The 14785-nt window shown below is 45.3% G+C and overlaps 1 protein-coding gene across 14 annotated transcripts in view; it reads left to right on the forward strand.

Annotated features, from left to right (window-relative positions):
- The window catches only part of STX3 (syntaxin 3), a 51729-nt gene that overhangs the window by 30594 nt on the left and 6350 nt on the right, over positions 1-14785 (forward strand). For 3 of the 14 annotated variants that reach the window (XM_074401525.1, XM_074401524.1, XM_074401527.1), the window contains exons 3-10: positions 1260-1359; positions 3419-3493; positions 5384-5451; positions 7242-7350; positions 8203-8276; positions 8486-8620; positions 10763-10873; positions 11026-12538. In XM_074401525.1, the coding sequence (XP_074257626.1) occupies positions 1260-1359; positions 3419-3493; positions 5384-5451; positions 7242-7350; positions 8203-8276; positions 8486-8620; positions 10763-10873; positions 11026-11172 (819 nt within the window). In that variant the 3' untranslated portion in view covers positions 11173-12538. Of the gene's footprint in view, positions 1-1259; positions 1360-3418; positions 3494-5383; positions 5452-7241; positions 7351-8202; positions 8277-8485; positions 10874-11025; positions 12566-14785 lie in introns of those variants that run through there. The other 11 variants (XM_074401528.1, XM_010335087.3, XM_074401529.1 and 8 more) reach the window with 9 other exon arrangements.

Raw genomic sequence — 14785 nt, forward strand, 5'->3', positions numbered from 1 at the left:
ACCTTCATTGCCTAGTGTCTCTTTTTGTTCTCTCGTTCCCTCTCTCCTTTGTCTTTTTTCATCTGTTTCTTCCTCTCATTCTGTGTTTTTTACTCTCTGGATTTGTTATTTTCCTTTCACTTCTTTGTTTTCTTCCTTTTTTCTGTCTCCTTCATCCTCACTCCTCACTCTTTCTTTTTTTTCTTTTTGAGATGGAGTCTCACTCTGTCGCCAGGCTGGAGTGCAGTGTTGCGATCTTGGCTCACTGTAACCTCCGCCTCCCTGGTTCAAGTGATTCTCATGCCTCAGCCTCCTGAGTAGCTGGGATAATAGGCACATGCCACCATGCCCTGCTAATTTTTGAATTTTAGTAGAGATGGGGTTTCACCATGTTGGCCAGAATGATCTGGATCTCCTGACCTTGTGATCCACCTGCCTTGGCCTCCCAAAGTGCTGGAATTAGAGGCATAAGCCACCACGGCCAGCCTCATCCTCACACTTTTCTGTTCTCGCTTTTCAGGGCTTAAGGCTCTGCTTGCTAAGTCTGCTGATTGTCCCCCTCTGATCATTCTTCATGGGTTTTTCTTTTTTTTTTAATTGTATTTTAGGTTTTGGGGTACATGCAAAGATCATGCAAGATTGTTGCATAGGTACACACATGGCAGTGTGATTTGCTGCCTTCCTCCCCATCACCTATATCTGGCATTTCTCCCCATGCTCTCTCTCCTCAACTCCCCACCCCCCACTGTACCTCCCCTATTTTCCCGCGAAAGACCCCAGTGTGTGATGCTCCCCTCCCTGTGTCCATGTGTTCTCACTGTTCAACACCCACCTGTGAGTGAGAACATGTGGTATTTTGATTTTCTGCTCTTGAGTCAGTTTGCTGAGAATGATGGTTTCCAGTTTCATCCATGTCCCTACAAAGGCCATGAACTCATCATTTTTTATGACTGCATAGTGTTCTATGGTGTATATGTGCCACATCTTCATTGATTTTCTAGCTCTTGTTGGCTTTGACCTGAATCCTTCCATCCAAAGTGGGTGAATGTATTACTCTCAGGGAGCAACAAGTATGGATTTTTAATGACTGTCCTGTTGTGGTGACTTTATCTGACCATGGAAAGGGTACTCACTGGGCAGCTGAGGACTTTAAGTCATCATATTCTTTCACAAACCCAGAAGATGGGCAGCTTTCACCAGAAGCTCTGCCAAGCATTGACCTCAGCCATGGACTTATACTTCCTCTTTGATGATGAAGGTTATTGTCTTTCTGATTATAGATTGAGGAAACTCGGCTTAACATTGACAAGATCTCAGAACATGTGGAGGAGGCTAAGAAACTCTACAGTATCATTCTCTCTGCACCGATTCCAGAGCCAAGTGAGTGTTGACTTAGAACTGAGTCACCCAACCATCACCCTTTCACTGGGGCTGAGGCAGCCTTGTTTTCCTGCCCTTCGTGAGCGGCAGGGGAGTTTACAAGTTACAGGGCACTACTATCCGTATTATATCATTTCCCTCTCCTTTACCTTCCCTGAGCTCCTACTGCCTGACCAGAGTCAGGGTTTCCTCTTCATGATCCCACTCGACCCATTTAGCGAGACTTTCCTGTTTCCCAGCCAGTCCCTCTCCTGACTAGCCACGACTCTCACTGCTGCTCACACACCCCGTGCCCTGTCCTGCCTCTGAGACTCTGCTTGCACTGTTTCCCCAGCCTGAAATGCGTTTCCCAGTTCCCTTTCCAAACCTTGCTAGGAAGGTTTTTTTTTTTAAATAAGGTGTTCCAAAATGGTTCAAGTTCACAGAAATCCCTTCTATCCCTAAACTTTTGTTTGTTACCACCACCAAGGCAAACTTTCCTCCCCTAACTGTTTGCACGAGCATCCAACCTTTTGGCTTCCCTGGGCCATATTGGAAGAATTGTCTTGGGTCATACATAAAACACACTAACTGTAGCTGATGAGCTAAAGGAAAGGTTTGTGCATAATTTTCCTGTTATCTGCCACCACAGATTAAAAAAAAGTCCATGCATTCCAAGGGTTGGACATGGCTGGTTTAGGGCTATATTTTCAGTTCTTAAGAACAGGGGCCGGGTGCGGTGGCTCACGCCTGTAGTCCCAGCACTTTGGGAGGCTGAGGCGGGTGGATCACGAGGTCAAGAGATCGAGACCATCCTGGTCAACATGGTGAAACCCCGTCTCTACTAAAAATACAAAAAGTTAGCTGGGCATGGTGGCGTGTGCCTGTAATCCCAGCTACTCAGGAGGCTGAGGCAGGAGAATTGCCTGAACCTAGGAGGTGGAGGTTGCGGTGAGCCGGGATCGCACCATTGCACTCCAGCCTGGGTAACAAGAGCGAAACTCCATCTGAAAAAAAAAAAAAAAAAAAAAAAAAAAAAAAAAAAAAAAAAAAGAACAGGGAACAAACCTGACACACTGTCACTCCACTCTTGCATTTTTCCTGTGGGCCCCATTACCTAAAGACTGAAGTGGGAACACTTTAGCAGAGCATGTGGAAATTGTCTTGGTCACATTCCTGTCTTCCCAGCCAGCCTCTATTCTGCCATCCTCTTTCTGCTCTCCACACTTCAGCCAGACGAAATCTGGCTGTTCCCCAGACATTTCCTATTCACTCGTACCCTTTACTTACGGTTTCTTCTCGTGAGATTCCTCCTCTTAGTCTCTTTCTCGACCTGGCCGACTCACAGTTCTTCAGACTCAGTCCTGCTCACCTTTGTGTTTAGAAGCTTTTCTAGGTCCCTCCAGGCTGTGCACACCTTGACCGGAACTCATACTTTACTCCACGCTGCATGTTAGAGCTGCTGACTTATTTCTCCCTTGTCCTCCACTAGACTCTAAACACCTTGCAGGAAATATCTAGATCTTCTTTCTGATTCCATAGTTTCTAGCTCTGTTCCAAAGTTGTAGTAGGGGCTGAAGGATGGCTTTTGAATGAATGGTTCTAGCTAACACTTAGTTAGCTCCATACAACCTAGGATTGCTCTGGGTGTGTAGTAGGTATGTCATAAGTATTTGCCTCATTTTAAGTTGATTAGCCTTGGTTGAAATCTCTTTTCCCCATAAGCTCCCTAGAACCTTCTCAACTGAAGCCCCCATGGTACATTCTTCCCTCTAGAAGCAAATTTCTCACAATTTTATGTGTTGCCGGATTACCTGGGAGGGTTGAAAGCGCTGGTTTTGCGGTTCCAACTCTGGGTGTTTTTATTCTGTGGACTGGGATCGGGTGCCTGGAAAATACCTTTTAGAAAACAAGCACTCTGTGATTCTGATGACAGATTCTGGGGAGTGCACTGGGATAAATACTGTTCTGGGTAGTGGATGCCTGAGAAAGCTCCCCTCCTCTGATTAGGATTGCTGTAGCTCACAAAAGAATCAGTCCTCTCCTTTCTAATGGATCCTGCCTGCCTTTGTTTACCCAGAAACCAAGGATGACCTAGAGCAGCTCACGACTGAGATTAAGAAGAGGGCCAACAACGTCCGCAACAAACTAAAGAGTAAGAAGGGAACAAAGGGAACAACCCAGTCCCCACCGCCATCTGTCTCAGCTCGCGCACCTATAATCCCCACTGCTCGGGAGGCTGAGGCAGGAGAATCACTTGAACCTGGGAGGTGGAGGTCTCAGTGAGCTGAGATCGTGACATTGCACTCCAGCCTGGGTGACAGACTGAGATTCCAGCTCACTCTGGGTCCAGCTTTCTGAACTGAAGCTACCTTGTTCAAAGTGACACCCCTTGACCCATCTTTGCTTGTGGTTTGGGCTCTGTCCCTGCAATGATCCGTCGTAGCCCCAGAAATTTACCTTTTCTTAAATCCTCACTGTACTTGAAAGAGTCCAGAAGCTAGAAGATGAGAATAAAAATGTGCTTTTAGCTGCTGAGTAGTTGTGTGACTTGGTCCTGGTTCTTAAACTCAGTCTTTCAACCTTTCTTTTCTTTCTTTCTATTTTTTTTTTTTTTTTTTTTTTTTTTGAGACAGAGAGAGTCTCATTCTGGGCCCCAGGCTGGAGTGCAGTGGCATAATCTTGGGTCACTGCCACCTCCACCTCCTGGGTTCAAGCAATTCTCCTGCCTTAGCCTGCCAAGTAGCTGGGATTACAGGCATGTGCTACCATGCCCAGCTAATTTTTGTATTTTTAGTAAAGATGGAGTTTTACCATGTTGGCCAGGCTGGTCTGAAACTCCTGACCTCAAGTGATCCACCTGCGTTGGCATCCCAAAGTACTGGGATTACAGGCATAAGTCACTGTGCCCGGCCCATCAACATTTCTCTTATTGGTCTTATTTCCCTGGCAACTACATACTTAAAAAAAAAAAAAAAAGGAAAGAAAAAGCGTCTTGCTCTGTTGCCTAGGCTGGAAGGCATTGGCACAATTTTGGCTCACTGCAGTCTCTGCCTCTTGAGTTCAAGTGATTCTCATGCCTCAGTCTCCCAAGTGGCTGGGATTACAGGCATGCACCACCACGGTTGGATAATTTTTGTACTTTTAGTAGTGACAAGGTTTTGCCATGTTGGCCAGGCTGGTCTCGAACTCCCGGCCTCAAGTGATTCACCTACCTCAGCCTCCCAAAGTGCTGGGATTCCAGGTATGAGCCACAATGCCCAGCTACTTACATGCATTTGAATAGTCATTTTAGAGCTATATAGATGCAAGAGATATCATTCAGTCTACAGATATTTCTTGGTGGGCTAGGCATATTACCTTCTCATACCCTCACTTTCCCCATTTGGGAGAGGATAGTTCAATGAAGCTACTGTCATAGATTCAATTCTTCCAGGGCCCAGAAGATTTGCTTAGTTCTGTGGTGATAGCCTGCATTCTTGCCCAGTGTATTTGATGCATGCATGCTATTGATCAGAGGAGAAAGCATTATTGCTTAGCCCAGTTTACCATTTATTCCCCTCAAGTAAATCGCAGTAAATATTTTAACTGGAGGGGTCATTAGCAGCAGATTCCAGGAATAACAGTGATAGTGCATCTGCCACCGTGCTAGGCACTTTATGTGTCTTCTAACTTAATCTTCACATTAGTATTGTGAGGGAGGGACTGTTACTATGTTTTACAGATGAGAGAACAGGTCCATTAAGAGCGGTTAAGTGGCTTTTTTAAAATCACACCTACTAAGTGTAGGGCAAGGATTCAAGCCTAAGTCTCTTGGTAACCAAAACCCGTGCTGTTAATTGTTATGTTAAAATCTGGTTGTTGTAAAGGTTGTGGAATGTACATCCTGTGGCTCACCTGGGAGATGACCTTTTGAGGTGACACCTACCTCTTGTTCCATCTCCATGGGCTGGGGTTTGTGGGAATGAGTGAGGAAGTTTTATTGAAGAGCACGTTTCTTGGAGGAGGAGTTAGACTTTGAATATAACCTTCCTCTCCTGTTCAGGCATGGAGAAGCATATCGAAGAAGATGAGGTCAGGTCATCAGCAGACCTTCGGATTCGGAAATCCCAGGTAAGACTTTTCCTGGTCTTATGATTATCTAGTCCAATCTCTTATTATTTTTCCTTAACTGGGGAAGGATTTTTTTTTTTTTTTTTATATAGTCCTTATTTGAAACTCAGTTTTAAGAACTGGTAGAGGGGAACTTTCCAGGTTGAAATAGGGATCAGGGCCAGAGTCCGGCCCTTTTGGCCCCTCTCCTGTACCCTTTTCTCTAAGGAGGCCCCTGAAGAGCTTCTTCAGGCTTCCTAGAGTACAGCATAGGATTTAGTGTGCTTCCTTGTTTTACAGGAGAGGAAATTAATATCTTCTCACTAAGTCATTAGTTGTCACTTTTGGAGCTAGGCACTTTAGGGGTCATCCAAGATATGATCTTTGTCTTTAAAGAATTGGCATGCCATTCAAGTGGCATAGAAAGCTATTACCTAAGACCCAGCAGGAGGATGGGATGAGAAGACGCATGTGGCCAGGTGTGGTGGCTCATGCCTGTAATCCCAGCACTTTGGGAGGCTGAGGTGGGCAGATCACCTGAAGTCCGGAGTTCGAGACCAGCCTGGCCAATGTGGTAAAACCCCATCTCTACTAAATATACAAAAATGAGCCAGGCATGGTGGTGCATGCCTGTAGTTCCAGCTACTCGGGAGGCTGAGGCAGGAGAATCGCTTGAACCGGGAGACGGAGTTCGCAGTGAGCCGAGATCGTGCTGCTGCACTCCAGCCTGGGTGACAGAGCGAGATTTCATCTCAAAAAAAAAAAAAGACACATGCATGGTACTGGCAACATCCAAAGATGTCAGGAAGAACTGGGGGTTGCCAGAGGACGCTGGGCCAGAGTGTCACCTTGAGCAGGCTCAGGAAGCAGTTTCCCCTCTCTGAGAGGTACAGGGGCAGGAGTGGGGTTTACACGTGTATGTGTGTTGGCAGCAGTGGTTGGTAGTGGTCGGGGGTAGACATAAGGGGCAGACAGGAAGACAATAGGCTTTCTGAAGGAAAAGGTTTGCTGTGGGATAGTGGGCACATAATTTTTAGTAGATAATATAGTGCCACATTCTAGAGGTCTTTGAGGAGCAGTCTAGAGAATTTGGATCTGATGTGGTAACTTACAGGCATTTGCTTCAGGCAGCAGTATATTAGGAGGATTATTATGGTAGCCATTTAGAAACCGTTTGTAAGTGGGAAGGAGGCAGGGGACTGGAAGGTCCCTAGTTAGGTTTTTGCAATGATGTTGGTCTAAATTTGCCTGGTGGTAGTGGGTTTGGAAAAGTATAAATATTGGTGATTTTCCAAAGGAAAAACCAGTAAGTAGGGCTTGATGCTGAGAGGTGAGCGAGGAATACAAATTCTTAGGAATGTTTTAGCTTAGGCATCCAGGGCTGTTGAGAGAACATCTGCTTAGAAGCAAGAGAAGTTGGGGAGATGAGTTTAGGGTAAGAACTCAAGGATCTTTGGTAAGTATGACATGTGGGAAGGGAATCTGACAGTTTTAGAATGCAAGTGTTGTGCTGCAAAAATGCTACTAGTCCACGTGGCTGTAGGGCTTAGAGATTTAGAGATGACCGCTGGCCTCACAATTACCTTGTGAGGTCAGCAGTAAACCGGTTTCAGTAAACTGGTGCTGAAACCATGCTTTGGAAAGGGCAGTGGACTCTCCCAGGGGCGCAAAGCTAGGAAACAAAAACCTTGGGTTGATACCTGGTCGATTCCAAGTCCAGTGCTACTGTAGATGGCTAAGTGGGGACGGGGAGGGGTTCCATAACAGTTACAGAACCACTCGGGCTGACTGCATTTTACATTGTCCCACAGCACTCTGTCCTTTCTCGGAAGTTTGTGGAGGTGATGACCAAATACAATGAAGCTCAGGTGGACTTCCGAGAACGCAGCAAAGGGCGAATCCAGCGGCAGCTCGAAATCAGTATGTGCTTGAGGTTTGGCGTGTGCCCTCCACCTTTCCTGCCACCTGGTTGTCCATCCCAAGTTTTGAGGCCCTGGGAGAGCAAGCAGCCTGCATACTTTGTGCCTAAGTCTAGGGCAGATCCTATTGCACTGGCATATCCTGAATGCTGTGCTGTAGGCTGAAAGGTGACACCGTGCTTATCAGGCCCAAGTAGTTTTATTGTATGGGGTCCAGCATCTTCTCCTATAGAGAAGGGAATTGCTTGCCACACAGTTGCTGTCCTGTGCACTCATGGTATCATTTTGCTGTCTGTTTGACAGCAAAGCACATTTACGAAATAAAAAGTGTGGTGTAAGTTGCTGGGAGGAATAGAGAAATAAATAAAGCCATACCCTTTAGGAATTTAGTAGTGTGGAAGGCAGGGCCCTTCGGGGTGGAAGGTGCTTTGGGTGAGAGGAATGGTATGAACGTAATCAAGAAAGAGCGAGTGTGTTCAGGAGTGGCAGGTTGTCCAGGGTCTGGGAAAAGGGTGTGTCTGGAGTAACTTAAGGTTAGGATGGATTGAGGGAGGGCTTGCCCATGAACTGGCATGTTATGAGGGCCTTGGACGCCATAGTGTAGTGAATGGGGCAAAGAAATGCTCTGAGCTGGGAAGCAATGTAATGAGATAATGTGCTTTAGGAAGGTAATTGCTGATACTGTTTAGGATGGCTTGGATTAGGGGAGAAATAAGATGAGTCAGGAGACAATTGGAGTGTTGTAAAGGCCATGGTCTTTATAGGGAAGTCACGTTCCTAGTTTTCAGGGACCTTATCAAATGCTGTTTCACTGTGATCTTATATTTGATGCTCTACTTCTTTTGTTATAAAGCCGGCAAAAAGACAACAGATGAGGAGCTGGAGGAGATGCTGGAGAGTGGCAACCCAGCCATCTTTACTTCTGGGGTGAGTGCCCTGTGTGCTTGGATAGCGCATCCCTCTCATGAGCAGGGAGGCCACTGTGGAGCTCATGCAGTCCAGCAGGCGGAGGGGGTGCTGCAGGTGCAGGGAGTTCAGGGAGGCAAGAAGCTCCCCAGGAGTGTGTGTGAGGGCTGACAGGGGCAGCTTTTCTTGCAGGGGTAGCTGACCGTCTCTCTGTGTGTGGCCTGTTGTAGATCATTGACTCACAGATTTCCAAGCAAGCCCTCAGTGAGATTGAGGGACGGCACAAGGACATTGTGAGGCTGGAGAGCAGCATCAAGGAGCTTCACGACATGTTTATGGACATCGCCATGCTGGTGGAGAATCAGGTAAGTGGCAGTGAGTCCCAGCATGGTGGGGAGGGAGGAGAGGAAAGCTCAGGGTCTCTGGAGAACAGTAGGAAGGGAATACTGGAAGCCAGTGACAAGGTGGGAGAACCATTGGGAATTTGCATAAAAGACAAATGGAATTCCATGAGAAAGTGTGCATTCAAATTGAACGTTGACACTTTGGGTGATCTTGGCCTTTTCATTCTTGCTCGTCCTTTTGGCCTTGCAGTCGTTGATAGTTGACATAGAGGTTGATGTGTTCTGTCAATTACCTAGTTCCCCCAGATTTAAAAATTTAAAAATTTATTTTTATTTTTAAGATGAGGTATTGCTCTGTTGCACAGGCTAGAGGGCAGTGGCATGATCACAGCCCACTGAAGCTTGATCTCCCAGGCTCAAGCGGTCATCCCAGGATTTGTCTTTTTTCTTTCTTATCTTTTGTAATAATCAGCGATGGGGGTTCCTAATGGTGATGCTTTGAAACAGTTTCCTGATACGGACTAGTTCACTGATGACATTGAAAATGTGATCTTTTCTCTGGTCCACAGAGAAAGCTTAGGTTTAACAGAAGTTTTTGTTTTGTTTTTCCTGTTTGTGTTTTTCTAAAAATTTTGACACCTTTCACTAAGGCACAAAGCAGACAACAACATGAATGAAGGAGTAGTAAAATAGCATTTACGGAAAGACTCACAACACTCATCGTGCTTAGTTTAACAGCTCACTTTGTCCCAGGCATGCTTGCTTGGGATAGAGTTCTGGATTGCCTGCATAAGGGGCTAGTGTCATGTAGTCAGATGGTTCCCAGTTCCTACGGGACAGTTAAGTGTGCCACAGGGTCACGGTGCTGTGCACTGTTGCCATGAACTTCCAGCTGCTCTGACACCTGGATAGGAGAGAAAATTATTTCCATAGTAGGTAGACTGCAAAACCTAGTTGAAGCCCCAGCACGGCTTGACTGGTTTTTGATGTTGGTTCCCTGCTGAGGGCCTGGGTGGTTTCCCCGATTCCCTACTGGCCTCCGAGACCATTTCTCAAGTCCCTCCATCCCACCTTTTCTTTTTCCCCACACTGCTTTGCTGAGGAACTGGCTTGAGATTCAAGTGATGGTAAGTGCCTTGTTCTGTTTACAGACTACCATAAAGTGAAAGAGTAGGGTTGAGGAGGGTCTGAGTAGTTGAGGAGAATTCCTAAGAAGCCTAAGATTCATTGTTATGATTAAACTTCCCTGTCAGGAAGTAATTGCTAGGAAACGGTTGGGAATCTTATCAAGAGACCACTGTCTGGAAGGGAAAATATAACCAAATAGCCTGGGTAAACCCAATATCTGTCACTTAGAGGGCCTGGAAATAACTTAGAGAAAGCAAATGTTCCCCACCTCAGCTACTTATTAAGCACCTACTGTGTGCCAGGCACTCTTCTGCAGTTACTGAATGTACTCAATTCAGGCTGAATGATGTTGCTTCAGGTCTGAATGACCAGGAAGAGGCCAGCATCCTGGTGATGTCCTAAGAACATGAGATATCCTTATTTTGGTTCTTCTCCATGTGTTTAAGTGTGAAAAATATATAAAAAAGGTTGTCCAGGGATACCTCAGAGTGTATTTATATGTAGTTACCAGGCATCTAGACAGTATGTTCTGGATGCCTGGTGGAGTGCTGGGCACAGAGAAGTAGTAAAATTCAGTGAATGCTTCTTGGACAAGTGACCACCACCCCAACCCACCACCAAGGACTGAGGAGCCACACGTAGTCCCACGGAAAATGTGAATGGGTGTCCTGTGGAAGGTCACGCATCAAGGTTTCTGGGTTCTCCTCTTACCACTGAAGATGAGAAGAAAGAGAATCCCTTCCCCACGTTGGCTAGGACTGTCCTGGGGCATTTATTGGGTGTGACCAGAGTCTGTTCTTTGCAGGGTGAGATGTTAGATAACATAGAGTTGAATGTCATGCACACAGTGGACCACGTGGAGAAGGCACGAGATGAAACTAAAAAAGCTGTGAAATACCAGAGTCAGGCCCGGAAGGTGAGACTCTCCTGTTGCCTTCAGAGAAGAGAGTCCATTTGGTTAGCTGTGTCTTGCTCTTTCTCTTCCCTCTCCCTATCTCTGTTTCTGCTGCCGCCACCTCTTGCGTCTGGGGAAAGGGATCCATGATTGACCGTATTGAGAACAACATGGACCAGTCAGTGGGCTTCGTGGAGCGGGCCGTGGCAGATACCAAAAAGGCTGTCAAGTATCAGAGTGAAGCCCGGAGGGTGAGCACCTTAGTCTCAGCTGTCTTACCGGCTTCTCCTCTCCCTGGCCATCCCCACCTGTGTCCTTGAGCCCACGCCTCCCTCCCTGTCGTGGCCTCGTCAACCCCTCCCTCAGCCTTTCCTAGAACCAGCTGGCTGCCCTTCCTTCTCAGGTGTGCCTTGCATGGATCTGGCTCACAAGCTGTCTCTCCAGGAACCCACACTTGAAAGGCAGTTCTATAGGATGGATGCATGGCCCAGGTGTTGCTGCTGATCTTCTCCTGGACTTAGCTCATGAGACTTTCAGATGTTACGCTTGACTCCTCTGTTGAGAAACCCTCTTCATTGTCTTTCACTCCAGGCTCCCAAACCCTGCCTCCCTTCTCTTTTTCTCTACCTTGTACTTGGCCCTTGCTAACTGCTATGTATACATTGTCTTATAGCTGATGCAGTACCTGTTATTTCTACTTTATAAAGGAGACAGTTGAGGGTCAGGGGTTCAGTAACTGACTTCAGGCCACCGAGTGAGTAGAGGCACTGGGATTCAAGTTTAGGTCCCAGGCATTCTCTTTCTACCACACCACCATATTTGCCCACCCTCTGGTGCCCCTCCTGCTTAAGGACTTCAAGGCTTCTGGGCTCATGACTGTGGGTATCCAGCTCTGGTGGCTTCTGCTTTTTAGACTTTTCTCCTTTGACTAGTTCTCCTGGGCTCTGATACCATTGTTCTTTGTTTTTCTTCCAACTTTACCTATTGCTTCTACAGGCATTTAGGGGACTGGGAAGTTATTTGATGGGGTGAATCCGGAATGGATGGCATTTTCTCATATCCAGGCAGTGTACCGGGTCTGACAGGTAGAAGTGTACTTTACGGGACAAAATGGACAAAAGTAGGAAATGAGGACTCTATCAAAAATGCCTTTACATTCCCTCTTAAAAAGGGAAAAATCAGCCACTTTTTATCTTGGCCAAGTGCTCCTTAGAGACCCCATGATAGTGGTTCTGATCATATCTGTCCACATATGCAGAACTACAGTGTGAGCTGAGAACTGAGAGCGACCTCATATTTCCCTTTGCTGGTATTGCTAGCCTGTAAGTAATTTAAAAAATGTAAAATGTCCTAGGCTGGGTGTGGTGTTTTATACCTGTGATGTGATTACAGGTATAAACCACCATACCTAGCCTCCCTTTTGGGAGGCTGAGGTGAGAGGATTACTTGAGCCCAGGAATTTGAGACCAGCCTGGGCAACATGGGAAGACTCTGCCCCTACAAAAATAAAACAATGAGCTGAGCATGGTGGTGCATGCCTATAGTCCTAGCTACTCAGGAGACTGAGGCAGGAGGATCACTTGAGCTCAGGAGGTTGAGGCTGCAGTGAGCCATGATCGTGCCACTGCACTCTAGCCTGAGTGACAGAGAAAAATCCTATCTTAAAAATAAAGTATCCTAGAAGGATGTCTGTATGTAGAGATGTTGGCTTCTCATTCAGATTGGTAAGATATTTTCTATGTAGAGGTGACAGAGCTTGGGTTTTGGATGAGTTGTTTTGTTTTTTGGTTGTTTGTAATAATTTGTTTTTGTCTTATTCCTCTCTCCAGAAATTGATAATTATCATTGTGGTAGTAGTTGTGTTGCTGGGCATTTTAGCATTGATTATTGGACTTTCCGTTGGGCTGAAATAAGAGTGGCCTAAGAGGCTGCTGCACTGAAATGTAAGTAAACGAATGGTTCTTGGGGACTCTGGATTTGGCTCCTCAAGAGGAAATTAGCTTGGGATTTCAAATTCGTCTTCTTTCCCACTATTATTGTCCTTGGACACACTGAGCTTTCTAAAACTTTTCAGTAGCCTGTGGATTCCTTATCTCCTTACAGTTCTATTCTTGGTTTCTGGCTGCAGTACATGGGTGAGGTCTCTGTTTGTTCCTATCCTGTATATTCTGTCCCCAATCTCTGTCTTGTCATATTTCTCACCACTTCTCCCAGTGTACCTGAACACCCCTTTCAACTCCCCATACTCAGGAAGCATGCTCCTAGGTTGAGTACATTGGATCTGGGGTCTGCCTTGGATCTGGGGTCTGTCTTCTGAATTCTTACTGATTTTCATGGATGTTGGGCTTTACTTTCTGTATCCTTTTCAATGTAAATGAAGCTCTGAATTGGAATTTGGGTCTGCAGGGTTTTCTTTGTTGCTGATCGGTTGGGTCTTAAATGATGATAATTAACACACTTTTGAGTGTTGCGTTGTACCAGACAATGTACTAAACACATTAGACATGTATCATTGAATCCTTACAACATCCTATGAGACAGATACAGTATGATGCACATTTTACAGACAAAGAAACTCAGTCAAAGAGAAGTTAAATAACAGGGCCAAGTTCACACAGCTAATAGGGGACCAGCTTCTCTTTGTAAAAGAAGGTAGCCATTATCATTACCTATAAAGCCTGGAGAATCTCAGAGGATAGTGATGTTAAAATTTAGACTGTTAATTTTTTTGAAAACTTGTTAAAAATTGTAGACATACTACTGAATCACTTTTTTTTTTTTTTTTTTGAGACAGTCTTGCTCTGTCACCCAGGCTGGAGTGCAGTGGCATGATCTAGGCTCAGTGCAACTTCCGTCTCCTGGGTTCAAGCGATTCTCCTGCCTCAGCCTCCTGAGTAGCTGGGATTATAGGCACATGCTACTGCACTCGGCTCATTTTTATATTAGGTAGGGGTTTTGCCATGTTGGCCAGGATGGTCTTGAACTCTTGACCTCAGGTGATCCTTCCATCTCAGCCTCCAGAGTGTTGGGATTACAGGCGTGAGCCTCTGCACCCAGCCTGAATTGCATTTAATAGTAGTGAGCATATCAAGAATCTGGCTATTGGGACTATTAAGACTTTTGTGACTTTTTAATTATTATTTTTTTCTTTTTTACTCCACATAATGCAACTAAAGACTTTTGTGACTTAAATTTTTTTTTTTTTTTTTTTTTTTTTTTTTTTTTTTTTTTTTTGAGACGCTGTCTCATTATGTTTGTCACCCAGGCTGGAGTGCAGTGGTGTGATCTTGGCTCACTGCAACCTCTGCCTCCCAGGCTCAGGTGATCCTCCCGCCTCAGCCTCCTGAGTAGCTGGGAGTATAGGTGTACACCAACACGCCAAGATAACTTTTATATTTTTTGTAGAAACAAGGTTTTGCCATGTCACCCAGGCTAATCTTGAACTCCGGCACTCAAGTGATCTGCCTGCCTTAGCCTCTCAAAGTGCTGGGATTACAGGCATGAGCCACTGTGCCCAACCAGTGACTTTTAAAATATTTTTCTGAATAAAATATAGCATGTATTGTTAAAAAACTGACCTATAAAATACAGAGAAAATAAAAGTACTCAACTTTTAATATTATTACTGATAACCTGTGGCATGTTCACACATTCAGGCATAGTTTTACATAGTTCAGATTATATTATCCATAGTTTTGTGCCCAGTTACAAAATTATAAGCACCATTCCACAGCATTAAAATCTTTTTGTAAATCTAATTGTCAACACGAGATTGTGGTCATACTCACAAATATTTAACATTTTCACAATGTTGGAGGTTTATGTTATTTTACTGCATACACACTGTCAGCTTAGTGTGACTAATCTTATTTAATATTTTTCTCACTTAAAGTTTCTCTTTATTACAAACTCATATGAATTGGATTACTGAGATAATAGGCATAAACATTTTTTTTTTTGAGACGGAGTTTCGCTCTTGTTACCCAGGCTGGAGTGCAATGGCGCGATCTCGGCTCACCGCAACCTGTGCCTCCTGGGTTCAGGCAGTTCTCCTGCCTCAGCCTCCTGAGTGGCTGGGATTACAGGCACATGCCACCAAGGCATAAACATTTTTAAGACTTGGCACAGAATACCATGGCAGTACCCAGAGTTGTGCCTTCCTT

The sequence above is a fragment of the Saimiri boliviensis genome, chromosome 6 (assembly GCF_048565385.1).
Source record: "Saimiri boliviensis isolate mSaiBol1 chromosome 6, mSaiBol1.pri, whole genome shotgun sequence".
NCBI classification, from domain to species: domain Eukaryota; kingdom Metazoa; phylum Chordata; class Mammalia; order Primates; family Cebidae; genus Saimiri; species Saimiri boliviensis.